The following is a 20,479-nucleotide window of genomic DNA, read 5'->3' on the forward strand; positions in this document are numbered from 1 at the left end:
CTTAGCTTGCAGTGCTCTCATCTACCCTGCATAACCAACACTGCTCTTCCTCCAAGGTCCAGCACCAGGCTTTCTCTGGGCCTCTCCCCTCTCCCAGTGCATCTCCCATCATCTCAGCCTGGGCTAGGCTCTTTGGCACTGCGCAGTCTGGTTCCTCTTGCTGGCTAGTCTGTTCTGAGTGGTGCATTTTCTCTCCTCACTCGCAGTGTCAATTCCTGGAAGGCAGGGCCGACGGAAACTAGGAAGCCACTTCCACTATGCAATGACCCCACCCCACCTTATGCCAGGCACCCAGCAGCTCAAGTCCACTACATTGAACTTGGCATTCGGTCCCTGCCCAAGGCTGCCCTTCCCGTCTGGTTTCCTAACGCTCTTCCCAGTACCCCCCTGTGCAGCCGCTTCTCCAGCCTCTCCCCTCTTGCCAGTTAAAATCCTCCCAGACTCAGTTCAAAACGTTGCCTCCGAGGTGGAATTAAACCTCTTCCTCCCACTTAAGCCAACCTGCCATCTCTTCCCTATAAACATCCACAGCACTTGGCACACGACCCTGTGCCTTAAATTAGATTTAATCTGAGCCTGTCTCCCCTTCCCATCCACCCAGCCCCGCTGCGAGCACCTCGAGGAAAGCGCCCGAGGGTTGCCCTCTCAACTCTCCTTTAACCCTCTTTGGGGTCTGGCTGCCCAGCATTTAATCTCCGTTTGTTGAATAGAATAGAAACAGGATGCACAAATGTCCCAAATCCAGAAGCGGACGTCCTGTAAACGCCCTTGAACGCCCCCTCTGAAGGGCAACTCCCCTGGCTGTCAATGTCCCCAGACAGGCGCTACCCTATCTCGGGCAAACTCTACCAGGCGCCCTCAGGAGGCGGGGAAACGGGCACCTGCATCCTGGCGGAGCAGTCCAGGGCATCACATGATTCTTCTATCACATGATCCCTGGAAATAGGGGGTGAGGAAAGAGAGGAAGGGAGGGAGGAGAGTGAATTGAGTAGGAAAGAAGCACTGCCTTCCAGGAAAGCCCCGCCTCTACGCCGACGATTAGCCAATGGGAGCGCGACACCCCGGACATGTGACCAATGGAAACTGAGGTGGGAGGGCCATCGCGCTGAGCGGCCCAAGTCCGTGAGCTGCCCGGCCGCTGCTATCCTGGGGGCGCGGACCCTGACGCAGGTAAGGCGGCGGCCGCGCGGACCTGGCGCTTGCTCCTTCCCGGGGGCTGGCCAGGGGGACGTGGGGCCTTGAGGTTCTTCCTGCGTTTCAGCCGAGAGACAAGGGGAGAGTCGTTTAGAGAAACTCCTTTGGGGATTTGCGATGCACTGAAGGGAGTTCTACGGGGAGTGGGAGTAAGTAGTAATTGCAGTGACCCCCATTAGAAGGGAGCTCTCTCCCTCTCCAGCATCCTCGGAAGCTGCAGCCCCTTCCCCAAAGCAGAGACCACGCCATTCTTGAGCTGGTTCCGCCCGCCGTCGGCAGATGCTGGTGGTGGTGGGTAGTCCCCGCGGCAGCTGGGAGTGAGAGAGACGCCCGCCTCTGGTCCCGGAGCTCAGAGGGCTAGGAGTGGAACTTGAGACCCTGGTTTCCTCAAAGATAGTAGGGACTTGGGAGTCGTGACTGACCCCTGGGTTGTGTCTGGTCCTTCCTTACTTCCTCTCGTGGGGCGGGGTGGGACAAGCTAACTTCCGCCTCTCCCTGCCAGTTTATCCTGCTCACTCGCTGTTGGGTTGGCTCACTTTTTGGGAATCTCTCCTCCTGGCACTCGGAGTTGGTGGATGCCACCTAGTGGAAGATGACAGAGCTGGGGGCTTGAAGAGGTTCCTGTCCTCCCTTTCTACTGTGGTAGGGTGGGGTGGGGGTAAGAGAGGCCACCACTCAGAACCTTACTGAGAGGAATTGGGCCCCCTCCTCCTCCATCCCTGGTCCTGAGTGTGTGTGCGTGTGCGTGCATGCGTATTCAGTAGGTACATACACTATGCTCCCTAACCTCAGGATACCCAGGAAGGAAAATATACATAAATAAATCAGTAGAGTGCCAAATAGTCCGAGATCTATGCAGATATGCACCCCTTCTTGCCTAAGCCAGGGCAGTGAGACAGCCTGTAGAGGGTCGAGGTTGGACTCCCAAGAAGCAGGTGGGGTGAGCTGTGGGTGTGGAGGAGAGCGTGAAAGGGGCTGTGGCCAAGGACCAGTCTTCTTCATCCTTTCCTGGCCAGGAGATGGCTTCCTGGGGATGGTCTTTGAGCTGGGAAGGGAACCATGAGGAAAGCCAGGTGAGGGAGAGAGGATGTGAGTGACTGGGTGGGTGCAGTTCCCTGCCACACGCTATGTGGTGTCCACACACAGACTCATGGGGAACTGAGGCCCAGAGACAGGGAGGAACTTTTGAGGCTCTCACAGTCAGTGGTGGCAATTCTAGGATGAGGACCCAAGTGCAGTATCCAGGCAGCCTCTGCACTCCCCGTTTTTGTCCGGCCTGGCCCACCCGCCCTGGAAACCCTCTGTCCCCTTCCTCTGCTTGGACCCCAGGGCTCTTCCCTCCTGGGGTTTGGGGTCCATTCCTGGGCACTGTCTGTAGTGCTGCTTATGAGATGAACCTGGGTTCAGTGTGCTCTGGAGCCATCAAAGCTTGTCATCTCCACGACTTGATATGTGACATGAGCATGTTACTCTGAGCCTGTTTCCTTCTTTGAAAAGTAAAGGTAATAATTACTACTTTGGATGGTTATTGCAAAGAAGAAAGAAAATAGAGTGTTGTAACCGGCTCCCAGAAGGCTCAATAAACATGATTATTTTTGCCCCTCTAGGCAGGGTAACATCCCCTGGACCCACCCTATTGAACTAGCAGGGCTGGCAGAGCTTGCGGGAAGAGTTGTAGGAAGTGAGAGGCTGCTCCCCACCAGGAGACTGAGGCTCGGTTCCTTCTGCTGACTTTGATCAGTTGGGTGGGCACATGTAGTTTCTCTCCACCTGGGGCTGAGTTTTGGCTCCAGGGTACAGGGAGAGGCAGGGATAGGGTGGGTGGTATGTTTGGGGAGTCTGAAAGGGCCTGGTGGTACTGGGGGCCCTTGGAACACAGTTGTCTCAAAGTCTGACCCAGCCTGTGTATCTCCTTCCCTGGGGGGGTGGGTGGGGACAGTCAGTGGGCGGGCTGTGGCTGGCCTCTGGGAAAGGCAGCTAAGACTTCACTGGCCACTGCACTTCCCTTTTCACAACTTTCTCAACCCTGTGGTTTCCCATGTCATCATGTGACCTCCCCTCCCCGGCCAGCAGAGTGCAGGTGTGAGCACAGTATTGGTACAGGAGGCATCTGGAGGGGCTAGCTGGGGAAGTGGAACCTTGGCTTTTCTTCAGGGGGAGACTCCCTCCCTGCACCCCAGTCCTGTCCTCCCATGGCTACTCATGCCTCCCCTGCCCCCTAGAGGTGACCCAAATCCCCACAGATCAGACCCACAAAACTCGTAAATCTTCTTGACTCTCACATGCCCACATCTCTATTCACTCACCCACAGGGACTCAGGTGTTAAGCCACGTGTTGGGGACAGAGATTCATACACGTACGCATGTCAGCATTCATGCTCATGGGAGTATATATGCTGCTGCATGTGTGATACACACACAGGACACATGTAGGGAGCTGAGTCTGAGGTCCCACACTCTCCCTGCGTGGACGAGGAGTTGCTGGGAGAGCTCAAAGTAGGCCTGGGCCTGGGGCTGGGGGAGTGACTGGCCCCAGAACCAAGTATGGCATGGGCTTAAGCTGGTTGCCAAATGCCTCTTGTTACTTTGCAGGCAGACCATGTGGACCCTGGTGAGCTGGGTGGCCTTAGTGGCAGGGCTGGTGGCTGGAACACAGTGCCCAGATGGTCAGCTCTGCCCTGTGGCCTGCTGCCTGGGCCCAGGAGGAGCCAGCTATAGCTGCTGCAATCCCCTTCTGGTGAGTGCCCTTCAGCCCAGGCAAGAGGCGGTAGCATGAGATTTCCCAAAGGGTCATCTTGGATTGGCCAGAGGAGGGGGCAGGCTTGGGTCCTGTGGTTTATCCTCTCCTCTCACTTCCCAGGACAAATGGCCTGCAGTGCTGAGCAGGCGTCTGGGCAGACCCTGCCAGACAGATGCCCATTGCTCTCATGGCTACTCCTGCCTCAGCACCATCTCGGGGACCTCCAGCTGCTGCCCATTCCCAGAGGTGAGGGTGCTATTAGCTCAGTGGAGGGGCTCATTTACACTTTTCTTGCACTCTCCCACCCCCAGGTAAGAGGGCCTACCCAACACAGGCATCTCTGTATCCCACAGGCCGTGTCATGTGGAGATGGCCGCCACTGCTGCCCACATGGCTTCCACTGCAGTGCTGATGGGCGGTCCTGCTTCCGAAGATCAGGTGTGGCGGGGGTAGAAGTGGAGGGCAGGCAGATGGGCAGCATGTGGAGCCTGGAGTGCCCAGGAGCCCAGCCAGCTGGGCGCCCCTGATTCCTGCTCTCATGCCCTCATTCATGTGGCATCTGTACTGAGCAACCTCCTTGCTCTGGGCAGAGGGGCAGTACGAGGGCCAGGAGGGGGCAGGAGAGAATGTGAGACTCCAGGCCTGGGGCCAGGCGTTGTGGGAGTGGGGAGAGGCCAAGCTGTCGGGCTAGTTTAGTGCCAACCCGGTCAGTAGTATATGCCCCTGCCCTGTGCTGTAGTGTGGAGGCAAGGACTGGCTAGTGGGGAGAGTGGGTTAGGAGTGCCTGGCAGAACACTGAGTCCCCCAGTCGCCCTGTAGCTGGGCCTTCAGGCCCTGGCTCCAGCAGCTCCTTGAGTGATGGGGGAAATGACCTTCACTGACTGGGTCGGCTGAATCCTGGGTCATCCTGTCCACAGATACCAGTTCCTTGGGTGCTGTCCAGTGCCCCGGTAGCCAGTTTGAATGCCCCAACTCCTCCACGTGCTGCCCTATGCTCGATGGCTCCTGGGGATGCTGTCCCATGCCCCAGGTACAGGTTTGGGAAGATGGGAGGAGGGGAGAGGGCAGCAGGGGCAAAGTGAAGGGCTGGAACAGGCAAAGACGGAGTCAGGACCATGTCTCATCAGGCTTCTTGCTGTGAAGACAAGGTGCATTGCTGCCCCCATGGTACCTCCTGTGACCTGGCTCATGCCCGCTGCCTCGCAGCCATGGGCACCCACCCCCTGGCAAAGAAGATCCCAGCACAAAGGACTAATAGGGAAGGTGAGGAGGTGGGAGAGCGTCGCGTCGGGGGTTAGGAGTGAGCAGAGGCCTCATCTGGCTCCCAGCTGGGGAGAAGAAGTCATGCCCTCCCACCCCCCATCCCATCCCGTGTCCCATCCCATCCCTGACCCCCCGCTGCCACTCACGCCTCTCTTCCCTTCCAGTGGTCATGTGCCCTGATGCCCGGTCCCGGTGCCCTGATGGTTCTACCTGCTGCGAGCTGCCCAGTGGGAATTATGGCTGCTGCCCAATGCCCAATGTGAGTGAGGGGCTGTAGCCAGTCTGGCTATGTGCCCACGGCCACCTGGCCTGGACATCTACCTTGCAGGGACTCCAGGGAGTGGGGCTGTCTGGCTAGTTGCTGCAAGAGCCTGGCGGCTCAGGACTCATGCCACCCCCTAGTGGGGGATTGGGGCAGTACCAGCTGTCCGCCTGGCTGCTCTCTGGGCCCAGCTGAGACTGAAGTCATATAGACCCACCCCCGCCCCTACCCAGGCCATCTGCTGCTCCGACCACCTGCACTGCTGCCCCCAGGACACTGTGTGCGACCTGATCCACAATAAGTGCCTCTCCAAGGAGAATGCTACAGACCTCCTCACCAAGTTGCCGGCACACACAGGTACCAGAGGCAGGCCACCAACCCCATTCCACCTGCACCGTGAGGATGAGCTCTCCATCAGGCTGTTCCGGGAACAGATATAGGGGTTGGGGACTGGCCACATGGAGGGGCCAGGCAGGTACAGCCCCCTTTCCTCCACACTGGGCCTAGCCTTAGGACCACTGCCCAGGGTTGGCCTAAGTGGTGCCCTCGTCCTCAACATATGGTTCTAGCTGTGGAGCTGGCCAAGCGTGGGCACCCCGAAGGTCCCCACTGCCACTGCTGACCTGTCCTCCTTGCCTCCCTCACAGTGCAAGAGGTGAAGTGTGATATGGAGATGAGCTGTCCAGACGGTTACACCTGCTGCCGCCTACAGTCAGGGGCCTGGGGCTGCTGCCCTTTTGCTCAGGTACCCAGGAGTGGTGGGTGGGCTGGGCTGAGCAGAGGGTGGCAGCCAACTGGGCCCCTGTACCCACTGTCCCCTCTCCATCTACCCTAGGCTGTGTGCTGTGAGGACCACATACACTGCTGCCCGGCCGGGTTTAGGTGTGACACAGAGAAGGGTACCTGTGAACAGGGCACCCTCCAGGTGCCCTGGATGGAGCAGGCCCCAGCCCACCTCAGCTTGCTGGACCCCCAAGCCATGGAGAGTGATGTCCCCTGTGATAATGTCACCAGCTGTCCCTCCTCCAATACCTGCTGTCGACTCATATCTGGGGAGTGGGGCTGCTGTCCTGTACCAGAGGTGCATGGGTAGGGGGATAGCAGTTGGGGGGCAGTGTCTTTGCCTGGGCAGGTAGCCAAACTCCAGTTATCTTGCTCTTCTGCTCTCTGCCTAGCCTGTGAGTGGCACACCAGCTCTATCAGATTCACCCCCAGCTGGAGGAGCTGTGAGCAGGAGAGGCGGGCTGGGGGGCAGGGGCTCAGCACTCCATCCCTCATAGGAGCTTCTTAGAACACCCTTCTCTGCCACCCCAAAGGCTGTCTGCTGCTCTGACCACCAGCACTGCTGCCCCCAGGGCTACACGTGTGTGGCTGGGGGGCAGTGTCAGAGGGGGAACAAGATGGTGACCGGACTGGAGAAGACACCTGCCCGCCGAGCTTCCCTGTCCCACCCCAGGGACATGGGCTGTGACCAGTTCACCGGCTGCCCGGTGGGGCAGACCTGCTGCCCAAGCCTGAGTGGGCGCTGGGCCTGCTGCCAGTTGCCCCATGTGAGTGCCCCTGGACAGGGAAGCTGAGTCCCGGGGGGAGGGAGGACGACAGTGTAATGCTGCTCTCTCCCTCCCAGGCCGTTTGCTGTGAGGACCACCAGCACTGCTGCCCAGCTGGGTACACCTGCAATGTGAAGGCCAGATCCTGTGAGAAGGAGGTGGACTCTGCCCAGCCTGCTGCCCGCCTGCCTGTTGGCCCTCACGTGGGTGTAGGGGACGTGCAGTGTGGGGAAGGGCACTTCTGCCACGACAACCAGACCTGCTGCCGAGCTAGCCAAGGGGGCTGGGCCTGCTGTCCCTACAGCCAGGTCAGTGCCGCCCCCCAACCTGGGGCTGGGTGTGGGCATGGGCCAGGTCCTGCTTTGTCCAACTCTCACACCCCTCTCTGACCGTCCAGGGCGTGTGTTGTGCGGATCAGCGTCACTGCTGTCCTGTTGGCTTCCGCTGCGCGGCCAAGGGCACCAAGTGTCTGCGCAGGACAGCCCTGCGCTGGGACACTCCTGTGAGGGCTCCAGCCCCGAGACAGCTGCTGTGAGGGGGGACTGAGGACTGAAGATACTGCAGCCCTCGGGACTCTGCTCAGAGGGTGCCCACTGCTCAGGCCTCCCCAGCACCTCTCCCCTACCAGATTCTCCTGGACCCCTCCATTCTGAGTCTCCCCTTCACTGTGGGAGGTGCGGCCTCAATCTAAGGCCTTCCCTATCAGAAGGGGGGCTGTGGTGAAAGCCACGTAACAAGCTGCCATCACCTCCCCCAATTTCTGTGGACCCTGTGGCCAGGTGCTCTCCCCTATCCACAGGAGTGTGTGTGTGTGTGTATGTATGTGCTGCAATAAAGTTTGTACACTTTCTTAACAGTGTCTGATTTGGCCACCCTGCCTGTCCTCCCCAGGGGACCCCTGAGCAAGGGCCCCCATCCAGTGCCCACACTCCCCCCATTTCACAGAAAGACACACACGAGCTAATCTCACCAGTTTTATATCTGCTGTTGCCCACAGAGATCCCATCACATTGTCCCCTAGTCCCCAGAGCCACCCCAGCCACCAACCCTGTGACATCGTAGCCCAGAGGTGGGCTAGTCAGCAAGCAGCACCCCCTCCCCTCCCAGGGGTCCACAGAGAATGCCCCCTCCCTTCCCAGCCCTCGCGCTGGCAGCCGAGGCCCAGTTGCCCCTCCTGCTTTCCCACAATAGATCTTTCTATGTACAGCCACGTTTATACAGGCACTGCTTCCCCCCCACCCAGTCCTCCTCCCCAGCTCCTCCCAATGAGTCTGACCCCCTCCCACCTCCCTCTTGGAGGCAGACATGGAGTCCCTCCCAAGACATTACCCAGCACGTTCCTCTGGACAGCTCCGCAGGCCCCCGGGCACCTTTCCAGGCGCGGGGCGGGACGGGGGTGGGGTTAAGGGTGGGCGCCGCTGCCGCTCCCCGGGGCGCGCACCCTGGGGGCCGGCCGGGGCGGAAGGGGCGGGAGGCGAGCCGGAGGCGGCGGCAAACGGGGCGACGGCGCTACTTGACGTTGAACACCATAAGCGGCCGCTCCTCCCGCCGCTGCCACGGGCTCTTCTTGTCGCCCGCCTCGTCGCCCACCTCTGCCCCCAGCTCGTCCTCCGGGCTGGTGAGCGAGTCGCGCCGCAACTCGCTGGCGCTGCTGCGGGAACTGTCCCCGCGGCTGCGGCCCCGACCCCGGGGCACCGTGGCCGCCCGGCCCTCGGGCGCCACCACTTCGTCCAGCAGCGGTGTCAGGGAGTTGTCCTCCGGGGAGCAGAGGCCCGTGCGGCTCTCGCTGCTGCTCGGCTCCGTGTCCTCGCTGAGCGCCAGGCGCGGGGGCGCGGGCGGCGGGGGCGGCGGCGGCGGCGGCGGGGCAGCGGACGAGGCGCGCTCCCGCTCCTCGCGCAGGGGCCTCCGGCGCGCGGGCCGCGCCTCGTGCACGTCGACGCCCGAGTCCAGGCTGGCGTCGGTGCTGCGGCTGCCGCCCCCCGCCTGCAGGTCGATGTAGGAGTGGCGCACCTGCGAGTTGGAGCGCCCGTCGAGGGACACAAACCAGGCGCGCGGGTGGGGCTTCACGCCCAGTTCGAGCAGCTTCTTCTCGGTCAGCGCCTGCAGCTCCCCGTTGAGCTGCGCCATGGTGGACTCGTTGAACAGCACCGGGATGGTGACCGAGCCGCTGACCGGCGCCGAGCGCCCTGCCCCCCAGCCCTCGCCGCCGCCACCCCCGCCGCCCTCGCCTCCCGCGCCCGAATGGCCCGGCATCAGCGGGCGCTGGGGGTCGGGCTGGGGAAAAGGGCGCGCCGGGCCGGGGGCCGTGCCCTCGGGCGGGACAGGCTCGTCACCCGCCCCTGCGGCGCCCGCCTCGCCGCCGAGGCGCACGTAGTGCGCGGGTATCACCAGGGTGGGCATGACGTTGCGGTAGACACTGTCCTTGAGGTGGTCGATGGAGCCGCAAAAGATGAGCTGCCCGGCCTGGCTAAGCGACGGCGGCCGCGCCAGCTGGTCCACCGACTGCGACAGCAGGAAGTCGGGGGTCTTGCTCTCGGCCGCCCCCTTGTGGCCCAGGTAGTGCTCGAAGGGCGGCGGCGGCGAGGGTGGCTCGTGCAGGAAGGCGGTGGCCCCCGAGGGCCCCCGCCGGTACTCCTCTAGGCCTGACTCCAGCCCGCCGGGACCCTCGACGGAACGGGCGCCCTTGAGCCCGGGGCCCTCGCCCCCGCGGGCACCCGCAGGCTCGGCGGCCGGACGGCTGGCAGAGCGCGGCTTGGCGCGGAAGAAGTCGTCCCGGGAGGCGGCCAAGTCTCGGGAGCTGGAGAAGGCTGAGTGGAGGGGGCCTGGAGGCGGAGCCTCGGGGTCCCCAGATGGGGCAGGCTCCAGGGGTCCCCCACAGATGAGGTGGAGCTGGGACATCGAAGTGGCCTGGTCTCGCTTGTTACCGTCAGAGGGTCCGGAGAGCTGCAGCTTGCGGTGCTGTTGCCTCGGCTTCAGGCAGCGCCTCCTGAGGAGTAGGGGGCAGACGGGGCTGTGAGGAAAGGCTGGGGCCCAGAGCAGTTCCCTAACCCTTTCATTTGCAAGATGAGGGACTGGTATAGGTGGAGGAGTCAGGACAGTGCCTGGGACTCAGGAGAGATGTTGGGGAGCCCAGATGGGTGCTGGGAGAGGTTTGTGTGAAGAGCTTGATGCCTGTGGGAGGTCCAGCCAGCAGCTGTGCCCAGTTGTGTCCGCCTCGGGGTAAACTGCACTCCTTCGCATGAAGAAGGTGCAGTGAGAACCTGGGAGGAGCACCTAAGCCAGCTAGGGACATGTCTGGCCCAAGGTCCACTGGAAGTGAGAGCTGGGCTGGTAGGAACAGCTGCAGATTGTCTCTGGAGGGGCCTGGCCTGCAGGTCTTGCCTCCTCTCCCCCAAATTCTCTTAAGCCCCCAGTCTTCCAGGTCTTTGCATGTGCACATGCAGTGCTCTCCTGTCAGCATCTTGAGGATTGGAATTGTGTTTTATGCATCCTTGGGGCCCGAGTGTCCAGCACAAGACGAGGCAGAGAGGAAGCCTCAGTCTGCATGGGCTGAGAGGAGGTGGGGGCGGAGGGTGGGCTTCACGAAGGCTGGGGGATTGGGAGGCACTCACCGGCAGTAGTAGATGAGCAGACACAGCAGAATAAGCACCAGCAGGGCCAGGGCTGCCAGGATGGTGAGCAGGAAGATGGTATGGTAGGTGCCGATGTCCTGGATGCCCGAAGTGATGGTGACCAGCCCTGTGCCAGACAAGGGCTTAGCATCAGGTGTGGATGCCCTTCCTGACTTTCAGAAGGAGTCCACTCTCCCAGCCTCCCCTTCCATCATTGCCCTCTGGCCCCGCTGCCCCCTCTCCTCTCACCAGCCGTGGGGGAAGCCATGGCAGCCGCCCAGTACCCCAGCTGAGGGGAGACGAAAGTCCAGTAGAGCTGCCGGCCTTCCTTCCGGATCACACCAGTGCCATTTCGTACCCACAGCCCTGGAGAGGCAGGGGTTTCAGCACACTTAATGTCCCCCCATCTAAGTCCCATTTGCTTTCCCCAAACTCCAGCACCTGCAGCCCCTTGAGGCACTTACCACTCTTGGGGTCAAACCTCCAGGCTGGAATGCTGGTGCCCACAGTGAGGGCACGAGACTCCGAGGGTACAGGCAGGGACAGGTGAATGGGGCCTGAGAGTGGCACCTCTGTCCCATTGCCTGTCAGCAGGTGCACGCTCACAGCAGCCAGGGGCATCAACTCCAGCCAGGAGCCATTGCCTGTGGGAAGGGGACACAAGGGCTGGGGGCTAAATCCTAGGTAGGGGGGGACACCCCTTCCAAGTCTGGCACCCAGCATACCTGAGCTGGAGGCCTCAGTGCCCAGGAAGGCAGGGAAAGCCCGCATTTCCTGCTGGGTGCTGGCAGGTGTGAGCGAGGCCCACAGCTGGCTATAGGTGGAGCTGACAGGCAGGCGGGCAGCCCGGCGCTGGAACTGTACCCAGGGCTGGGAGCGGGCACCTGGATAGAGAGAGGGGCTGCAGTGGCCTGGCCGGGCACGAGGTTGCCCAGCGACCAGAGCAGAAAGGAAGGATCTAAGGAGAAGGGGAGCCATTGGGTCAGGCCACCTGGGAAGGCCAGGGAGGGTGGTGACTTGGGGAGAGAACTAAGCAGTCGTAGAATGTTAACTTGCAAGGGACATGGACTGGAAATCTAGTCGTGGCTGTGTGACCCTGAGCAAGTTACTTGCTTTCTCTGAAACAGTTTCCTTATTGACCTATAAAAAGATAAGGTTCAGGTCCTCAAACAATTATTATTGTCTGTTGTGTGGCAGGCACTGTGTTAGGTGTTGGGGATACAAAGATGGATGAGACACAATTCACAATTCCCTGCCTTCAAGTTCACAGTCTAGTGTAGTGCTGTCCATTACGGCACCCCTTAGAACTTTCTGCTATGGTGGATGGAAATGTTCTATATCTGTGCTGCCCATTATGGTACCTGCCAGACACACATGGCTATTAAGCATTTGAAATGTGGCTAGTGTGACTGAGGAACTGGATTTGTTTTTAAAAATTTAATGAATTTTAAATTTATTTGAATAGCCACGTGTGGCTAGCAGCTACTGCATTAGACAGCTTAAGTCATGTGTGTGCACGCATGTGTGTCTTGGAGTGGAGGGGATGTCCAACAGAGTTCCAGTACACTATGTACAATATGCTGGGCACTGTTATAAGCAGGCTACCTGTATTAACCCCTGTGATTAGCACAACAGCCCCTGAGGTAGTGCCTTTATTATCAAGCCCATGCTATAGATGCAAAAATGGAGGTGGGAGAAGTTCACTAACTTGCCCAAGGTCTCAATCCCGGAGCTGGACTGAAGCCCAGGCAACCTGGTGCCAGGACCCACGCTCTCACCCACCAGTCTATCCTGCCTCGCTATTCCAATGATGCAGGGTGCAAGGCGAGTGTGGCTCACCCAGCTTGGGAAGGCCCTGTGGCCTTGGAGCATGAGGAAGACTCAGCCAGGAAAGAAAGTGGAAAGGGACTTCCAGGAGGACTGCCATGAGAAAGGCCCAGAGGCACGAGGCAGCGTACTGGCCAGGGGACTCCAGGGGCTGGAGCGGGAGGCGTGCGGGGCAGCGGCAGGCCAGCGGCAGGCCAGGCCCCGGAGGCGCCATCGGCTTTGTGAAGAAGCCTAGGCTTTATACTGAAGCAGTGGGAGCCATGGGAGTGCTTTAAACCAGGGGGCAACAAAGGGTTCATAGGGCATTTTAGAAACCTCCAAAGACATTTTGGAAGCCTCTGGGTCAGGATGAGAGAGATGGAGATGAGCAAATGAGTAATTTGGGGACAAGGGCTCAAGCCTTTAAGAATATAAATTGGGGAGGGGTCCTCCCACTCCAAAACCCACTGTGGCTCCCTAGTACCAGCCAGATGGAGGCTCCCCCTGCCTGGTTTCATCAACCAGTCTGCACCAGGTGCTCCTCCTGCATAGCCAGACCAGAGCATTCTCTGCAGCCTCACTGTCCCCTTCTGTCCCTGCATCTCAGTGACTCCCTCAGGCCTTCCTCTCCAGGGAAGGTGCCTTTGCTCCCCCTTCAATCTTAAGCCCACGAGGTCCCACAGCCCCTTCACTGAATTCTCTCACCCTGCTGCACTCCCAGGTTAGGGCTTTCTCAATATTGAATGCAGTCACCCTCTGCTCCACTGCCCTGATGCTTTGTAATTATTTCAGGTTTGCAATGATCTGTTTGCATGTCTTCCTACTTTTTTGTGAGCTCCACAGCGCAGGGAGTGGGTGTGTTCTTACCATTGTTTCCCAGCACCAGACACCACGCCTGGCACAGCACAGGGGCTGTGCTAAGTATTGGCTGAACGGGCCTGAAGGCCAGTGGGCAGACAAGGACCACTGCAGGATGGCTCCAGGCCTTGCACTCAATAGGTTCAGTACCAGTAGGATGACCCTCTCTCACAGCCTTCTAACATAGCCAGGCACCCAGCAGGTGCACAGCAAGTGGTGAGCCACTGACGATAAAAGTGGCAGGGAGTGGGATTCTAATGGTAGTAGAGGGAGAATAGAAACTACAAGAAGCCCCAATAGCAATAAACATTTATTGACTACTTTCTGTGCTGTTTTTTGCATGCTTGATGATGTTTAATCCTTACCTCAAGTTGATGATGTAGATACTATCAACATCCACATCTTACAGATGAATAAACTAAGGCTCAGAGGTTAAATGGCTTGCCCAAGGGCATACAGCTAATAATCTGGAAGAGGAGCTGGCATGGGGGTGAGGGGGGAGCCTTACCAGGAGAGCCCAAGAGGATGTGCACCAGGTCCTCATAGAGGATGAGGGTGGCCGGCCGCTCTGGGAGCAGGTAGAGGCTGACTGATGCATACACTGTGGGAGGGGCGGCCTGTCAGCTCCAGAGAACGCCTCCCCCACTCCACTGCTGGGCACTCCCTCCATCTGAATCCCAGTGACATCATTCTCCCTCAGCCCCCTTGGAGTACCCCAGCCCAGGCAGCAGCTGCTGGAAAGCCTGCCCCCTCCGCCCCCAAGGACTATTTTGGGAAGGGGTTGATGGGGTCAGCTGCTGCCCCCCCTCCCCACCTGCTCCTGCACTCACAGGGCAGCTTGTCAACACGCCAGGGCACGGAGTTGGTGAGGAAGCCAGGGCGGGCAGCAGTGACCAGCACCCAGGTGCCCAAGCGGTAACTGAGGGGCAGTGTGGCCACGCCTTCTGAGTCCGTGGTGCCAGCGGCCAGCAGCATCCGGTTCCCAAACACATCCACTGAGGCCCGGGCCAAGGGCACCAGCTCCCCGCTCACATACACCTGCACCTGGATCAGGATCTCTGCGGGCAAGATGGGGTGAGGACAGTGAGGAGGGGAGAGTGGGGAAGAGAGAACTGGGGGAGCCCCGAGATCAGAGGAGGGGGCTGTGAGTTGGGAGCGGCTTTGGGCCAAGACTAGATGAGGTATTATAAGAGTCAGCATTTATAGAGCCCTCATTTAATCCTCATGTCAGCCTGTGAGGTGGGTGGGACTCTTACCATGTTTCATCGAGTCTAACACATACACTTTTCCACATTTTAACATTTCTGAACTCACGCTATGCCTATGATTGATGATGTCATAATCGGCAGCATTTTTTTCCTTTCTTACTGGTACATGAAATAAGGATGCATCTTACAGTCAATGATGTATTAGATTCGATAAAGTATGTTCTCAGCCCATTTTACAGATAAAGAAACTGAGACTCAAAGAGTTTAGATACTTGCACTGGAGCTAAGTGGGAGATGGGGGATCCAAACCTGGGGTTCTGCCTCTAGACCCAAATTCTTAACCACTGGACCCTGTGGGGCTGATGTCAGGGAGAGGAGAGGGAAGGGAGGCCTGTGGAAGGATGGATAGAGAGCCAGGGGTCTGCAAGTGAAGAGGAGAGAGATCAGGATTCAGCCATTTGGAAGGGAGGGTAGGGGACTGGGTCAGAGTTTGGGTCAGGAAGAAACCGAGAAGGGGACATTAGGGAACTGGTCATTCCCATCATCCATCCTTTTCCAAGAATCCTTTGCACAAGTCTGTTTTCCTTAAGATTTAGGGACTCACACCAACCCCTAAGCCCAAAGAAGTACCTAGTTCCTCCTGACCCCTCCCCCTCACATGTACTGCCTGTCCCTTCTCAGCTGGTCAGCTACAGTTAGTCACCATGGCAACGCCCTCATTCCTCCCAAGAGATGGGCAGGGAGCTGGGGCCCTGGCAAGGGGAAGGAGATCTGGGGGGGCTGACCCAGGCCCAAGAGAAGCTGGTGTGGAGGGGGCTGGGAAGGGAAGTGCAAGTCTTTTGCTTTCCAGCTGCCTCTGCCCTTAGCCCATGGATGGTGCAGCCAGGATGATCCTGCAGGTGTGTTCTGAGCTCAGACAGAGTGACAGGGGAGGGCCCGAGCCTTGAGTTGTTCTCATGGATTCTCAGGGCAGCCTCTCTGATCCAGAACACCCCCTAGCCCTCCCCACTCAGCACAGCCTCTCTTCAAGAACATGCCTCACCCCTGTCTTGCTGCTAATAATGGGAGTAGGTGTCATGCCTGGAAAGGTACAGAGGCCTCAGTGTGGGGCCCAGGAGGCAGGTGGGAAGTGGGCTTGGTGCTGGACACAAACCTAGGAGAGTCCAGGTACAGAAGAAAGAGCCCGGAGCTGAGGGCAGGAGGGCACAGGGAGGTCAGGGGGCCTCATGGGTGGAGCCTGACACACAACAGTGACAGGTGTCTTATCTCAGGCTTCCAACCCCAGGACCATTGCCACGCCTGCCCCTGGCATCCCATCCAGCTGTTTGCCTGAGCCCACCTCCCTCTCTCCTCCCAGGCCACAGCCACCCTCTCCTCTCCAGAGCACACACTCCACCCTTTCCTGCTCTCTGGTTCTCCCAGAAACTGGCAGCCTCCCCCCACCCCCAACAGTAGGAATTCTGAGAAGCTAGAGGGGCCTGGCTACTCCCCACCCCTACTTCAGGCTAGGAGCAGCTGGATGGAGCAGCTGGGAAGAGGGGACTCAGGAGTATGGAATATGGTCATTTGAGGAATGCCTTGTGTTCAAGGGCCGGAGCCTCAGAAAAGGGGAGGGGCCCCAGGGAACAAAACAGGGGTGGGCAGGTAAGGCGAAGGAGGCATCAGTGCCAAGCGGGGGTGGGGTGGGGGTGGGCGGTGGGGGCAGCAGGTGCCTAGCAGATTCTCTTCCCCCTTTCCCTCAACCTGGGCTCCCAGCCAGAGGCCTGGGAGAGCCCCCTGTCCTGGCTCTATTCCAGTCAATTCCCTGGGCCCCCTCCCCTGGGGTGCAGGACTTGAGGGAGAGGCTTCCTGAGAAAGGACCCATCACAGCCTCCTCTCCTCCCCCGGAGAGCAGGGAAGACCGAGGCCCTAGGAGAACCTTCCCCATTCCTCTAAGACTGACATTCCACACAGTGTCTGCCTCTCCTGGCTTCAGCCCTGCCTCATTCCAGGAGGAAATCCGACCCCCTCCCTTCATCCGGACCCCACTTCCCTCATCCAGAGCCCCCCCACCCCCTGCTTTTCCTGCCAGCTCCTTGGTGGGGAGGTGAGGAGTGGAAAGCGCAGTTTCAGGCAGGGATGGGGCCCAGAAGTGGGAGAGGGGAGAGCAGTAGCTGGGAGGTAGGGCAGGAGGCTGGAAGGTGGGTAAGGGCTGGAGTGGGTGGAGGCCCCTGAGAGCCCAGGCGTCTTTAGGGAGTCATGGTCCAGCTCTCCCACCCTCTCCCGCTGCAGGAACCGACCCCACCCCCACCTCACACACCCACCTGGGCCCGGTGAGGCGCTGGGAGGGTCTCCTCCACTGCGATGGAGAGGTGAGATGAGAAGGGGGTGACCTGGGAGTGGGCTGGGGACAGGAGTGGCCGGAGACCTGCTGGACGGGGACCCCGGCACCTGCCCTCCCAGCCGGCACAGCCCACAGCCAGCTACCCAGCTCAGCATGGCTCCACCACCACAGCCCTGCCATGCGCCTTGAGCTGGGAATCACAATTTACCCCTTTTCCCAGACACCCCCAAATGCAGCCCCTCCTTCGTCATGGGCTGAGCAGTGTTCTTTGGTGTACCCCAAGTTCTGAACCTGGGGAGCCGGCTGGGGGCTGTCAGGCTCCAAGGCAAAGAACCCCATTCAAGCAGGCAATCCGCCCACCGCCTCACTCACTCCCCCTTCTCCCCTCCCCCCTTCAAACCCAGCTCTAAGCGCCCAGCCCCCGTCCGGGCCCAGGGTAGCAGCCGATGCCTGCGCCCCCACCCAGCCAGGGTCGAGAGCGAGGAACCCGCAGGGGGCTGCGGAGCGGGCGCCCGCCCCAGCCCACCCCTGGGCGGGTGTCTTCGGCAGACAATGGCTCAGGCAGCAGCGCCTCGCGGACCAGGAGGGAGAAAAACAAGGCGGGAGGGTGCGGCGGCGCGGAGCCTGGGGACCCCAGCCCTCCTCATTGTGTCTCCTGGAGACCCCCGCCCCAGCGGTCTCCCTCTCCGTCCGTGCTCTCCCCTGTAAGCTCCGACCCCAGGTCGCCCAGCTGCCCCCACCCAAATCCAGGGAATAGAATACCCCCCCAAATGCACAAGCGCCGCGAAGAGGGGGGCTGGCGGGCGGGGGCTAGATCGGGGCTGGGGTGGGGCGCAGGCCCGCGATCGCTACCCCTCCTGGCCGAGACTCACCCTGCGGGCTGGGGGGCTCCGGCGGCGACTTGCCGGGAGCCCGGGAGGCGCCGCCGAGTAGCAGCCCCAGCAGCGGCAGGAGCCGCGCGAGGACGTTGGGGCCACTCGGCGGCGGCATCGCGGGGCTCGGCCTGGCCCTAGCGGCCCATGGCTCCCGCCCGGCCCCACTCTGCCGGCCCCGCTCAGCCCCAGCTTTGCGCCGCGCCGCGCCGCTCGGACTCCTGCTCCGGCTGCGGCGGCCGCTCGCCGCGATTGTCTCAGCGCGGAGCCGCCGCCAGCGCCCCCTGCAGGCGGCGCCCCACCCCGCGGGCCTCCGGGCACCGCCCCCTCGCCGCCCGCTCCGCCCGCCGCCCAGCGGCACTGCCAACCCTCGGTCCACCGGGCAGCCCCCACCCCGCGCTCCCAGACCCCCAGTTGAGACCAGGAGTAGCAAATAGGGTCCAGTCACCAGGGTCTTTGAGTTCTAGAGCCCCCGAGATTTGGTGCAAAATTTTGGGAGAGAAGATGGCTGCAACATACTCAAAGTGGTAGGCACGATCATGAGTGTCTCCAAAAAGTGTGAAGAACTGCTCCATTCTCTCTGCACAGTGTCGGGGAGGTAGCGTGCAGCCCCCTTGGGAATCAGTCAGTTCCGGTTCCTGTCTAGTTTCTGCCTCTTACTGAGCCATGAGCAAGTTGCTTAGCTTTCTGGTCCTCAGTCTTCTTTTAAAGTGAAAATTGTTGTAATCTCTACCTCCGTAGGGTTGTTGTAACGGTTAAATGAGATGACGGAAAGGGTCTGGCACAGGTGACAGGTGCTATTGTTGGTCCAGGTAATAAGATCCGCTGCTGGGCAGTCATAATGCTTAGGAAGTTCTTCTAGAGATGGAAGCAGCCTTTCTTTGCCACTGAGAATCACTGGTTGGTCCCACTGGTTCTGGTTCCTGGATGACAAACTGAGCCTTTTCCTTCTTCCTCAGCCATTAAACCCCACATTTGAAGACAGCTATTGGCCTGCCCTTACCCCAGCTAAGCTCTCTTTCCTTCCAGTTTCTGGTTGGCATCATCACTCAGCTTCCGGGTGGCCAAATCCTCATCTAATCTGCTATCCCTCTCCAGGTTCTCTCTGGTTTGTGTCAGCTTCTCCTTCCCACAATGTGGCACCCTCAAGGGGACTGGATGCCTAGGGTGAGGACTTAAGGACAGCAGGCTTCTCTCCTGGTGCTCCTCTCCTGGTTGGGTACCCTGGTTGGGTCTTCTGACCTCAGGGGTCTTTGTTACGAGCTTGTAGACAAAACCATCAGATTATTTCTTTTTCTTTTTTTCTTTCTTTCCTTTCTCTCTCTCTTTCTCTTTCTTTCTTGCCTTCCTTCCTGCCTTTTTCCTTTCATTCTTTTTCTTTCTTTCTCTTTCTTTCTTTCCTCCCCCTCTCTCCCCCACCCTTTCCTTCTTTTTCATAAATTTCCATCTGACCAGATTTCCCAGTCCTGTTCTTATGTAACCAATTTTTGGGAACCTCAACACAGGATTTAGCACTCATCCCTGCTGACTTTCATCTCGTTGGTTTCAACCCAACTTTACAATCTGTCGAGGCTGCCTTGAATCTGCTTCAGTCACCCATTGTATCGGAGCTTCCTCTCAGCCAGCAGCCATCTGCAGAGTGAAGAGCATCTTCCCTGGCTCCACTCAAGAGACTCATGACAACACTAGGCAGCCCAGGGCCAGGATGGAGCTTTGGGACATCCCCATAGAGATCTCCTTAGCTTTATCAAAGTTATTCGGGTTTAAATCTGAGTCTCTATCATCCAGCTCACATTTCTGTCTTGTCTATAAGGACAAATGCCAAATGCTTTTCTGGATCAAGATAAATTGTCTGGGGCCACTCAAGTGCAATGGCAGAGGGGGGAGGGAGTTTGGCTGGTGTTCAAGGATCACAGCTTAATCTTTTCCTAAATGTTCACAGTCACTTAACTAGAAGCCTGTTCTGGAACTTGCCATGCATAGATGTCAAATTGTTCTGTTCTTTTCAGAATTTACTTTTACTCCTTTGGGTAAAACCAAATGCTAGCAGCCCTTTTGAGGCAAGTCTATCAATGGCTTCCCCCTACACTTAGCATCAAGTCCAAAGTCCTCCCCACGGCCACAAGGAGCTGCCTGCCTGCCCCCACTGCTGACCTCTTCTGGACCCCTCACTCACCTCCAGCCCATGGGCCTCCTTGCTTTTACTTCAACACATCAAGCCTGCTTCCACTTCAGGCCCACTCACCGGCTGCTCTTTCCGTCTACTTTATTCCCATGCAGCCGCCGGGCTCGTTCATTCCTCTCTCTGCTCACTTCATCAGAGAGGACTTCCCTGACCACTCTGCCTCAAATGTCAGCCCTCTCCCAACACCCACATAATTCTATCACTATCCCCTTATCTTTATTTTTACTCCCAGCACCGACCACCATGAGCACACATTTATGTGTTTGCTCTTTACTGTTGGTTGAATGAATGTAAGTTCCTTAAGGGCAGGGACTTTGTGCTGTTTGCTGCTCCATCTCAGCACGGGAATGGTACTAGGCACATGGTAGGTGCTCAATATTTATTGAACACATGAATCAACAGATCTCTCAGGACTCCAGGTAGACCGCCCACCTCTAGCCCCTGACTCCAGTCTCAGCAGGGAGACAGTTGTCTTCCACTCCTAGCCCTCCTGGGGGCTCCCTGCCCGGTGCCCTCTTTCCTGACTAAAGCCCCTTCTCCTTGACGGGAAGAAGGGACAGCAGCAGGGTGGCCGGATAGCAGTGCCTGCTCTTCTCTCCCTAGAGTG

At 59.1% G+C, this 20,479-nt stretch overlaps 2 protein-coding genes across 6 annotated transcripts; one reads left to right on the forward strand and one right to left on the reverse strand.

Annotated features, from left to right (window-relative positions):
- The first annotated feature begins 1,017 nt into the window (after window positions 1-1,017).
- GRN (granulin precursor) lies at window positions 1,018-7,859 on the forward strand. Of its 4 annotated transcripts, none has more exons than XM_046677313.1 (13): window positions 1,018-1,170; window positions 3,787-3,931; window positions 4,055-4,180; window positions 4,288-4,372; window positions 4,852-4,964; window positions 5,062-5,197; window positions 5,362-5,456; window positions 5,693-5,816; window positions 6,107-6,204; window positions 6,295-6,540; window positions 6,776-7,009; window positions 7,087-7,317; window positions 7,407-7,859. In XM_046677313.1, the coding sequence occupies exons 2-13, from the start codon at window positions 3,794-3,796 to the stop codon at window positions 7,542-7,544; spliced, it is 1,764 nt and encodes a 587-aa protein (XP_046533269.1). In that variant the 5' UTR covers window positions 1,018-1,170; window positions 3,787-3,793; the 3' UTR covers window positions 7,545-7,859. The 4 variants fall into 4 exon arrangements, with proteins under 4 accessions (XP_046533269.1, XP_046533272.1, XP_046533273.1 ...); XM_046677315.1 differs by lacking the exon at window positions 1,018-1,170 and adding an exon at window positions 1,789-1,811; XM_046677316.1 differs by lacking the exon at window positions 6,776-7,009.
- A 160-nt stretch (window positions 7,860-8,019) lies between these two features.
- Window positions 8,020-17,916, reverse strand: FAM171A2 (family with sequence similarity 171 member A2). 2 transcript variants are annotated; one of them, XM_046676407.1, is made up of 8 exons: window positions 17,688-17,916; window positions 14,115-14,342; window positions 13,793-13,885; window positions 11,346-11,504; window positions 11,085-11,264; window positions 10,870-10,986; window positions 10,621-10,747; window positions 8,020-9,995 (listed from the first exon to the last, which is right to left on the reverse strand). In XM_046676407.1, the coding sequence occupies exons 1-8, from the start codon at window positions 17,803-17,805 to the stop codon at window positions 8,519-8,521; spliced, it is 2,499 nt and encodes an 832-aa protein (XP_046532363.1). In that variant the 5' UTR covers window positions 17,806-17,916; the 3' UTR covers window positions 8,020-8,518. The 2 variants fall into 2 exon arrangements, with proteins under 2 accessions (XP_046532363.1, XP_046532362.1); XM_046676406.1 differs by lacking the exon at window positions 17,688-17,916 and adding an exon at window positions 16,796-17,668.
- Window positions 17,917-20,479: the final 2,563 nt, after the last annotated feature.

This window comes from Equus quagga, chromosome 11 (assembly GCF_021613505.1).
Source record: "Equus quagga isolate Etosha38 chromosome 11, UCLA_HA_Equagga_1.0, whole genome shotgun sequence".
NCBI classification, from domain to species: Eukaryota; Metazoa; Chordata; class Mammalia; order Perissodactyla; family Equidae; genus Equus; species Equus quagga.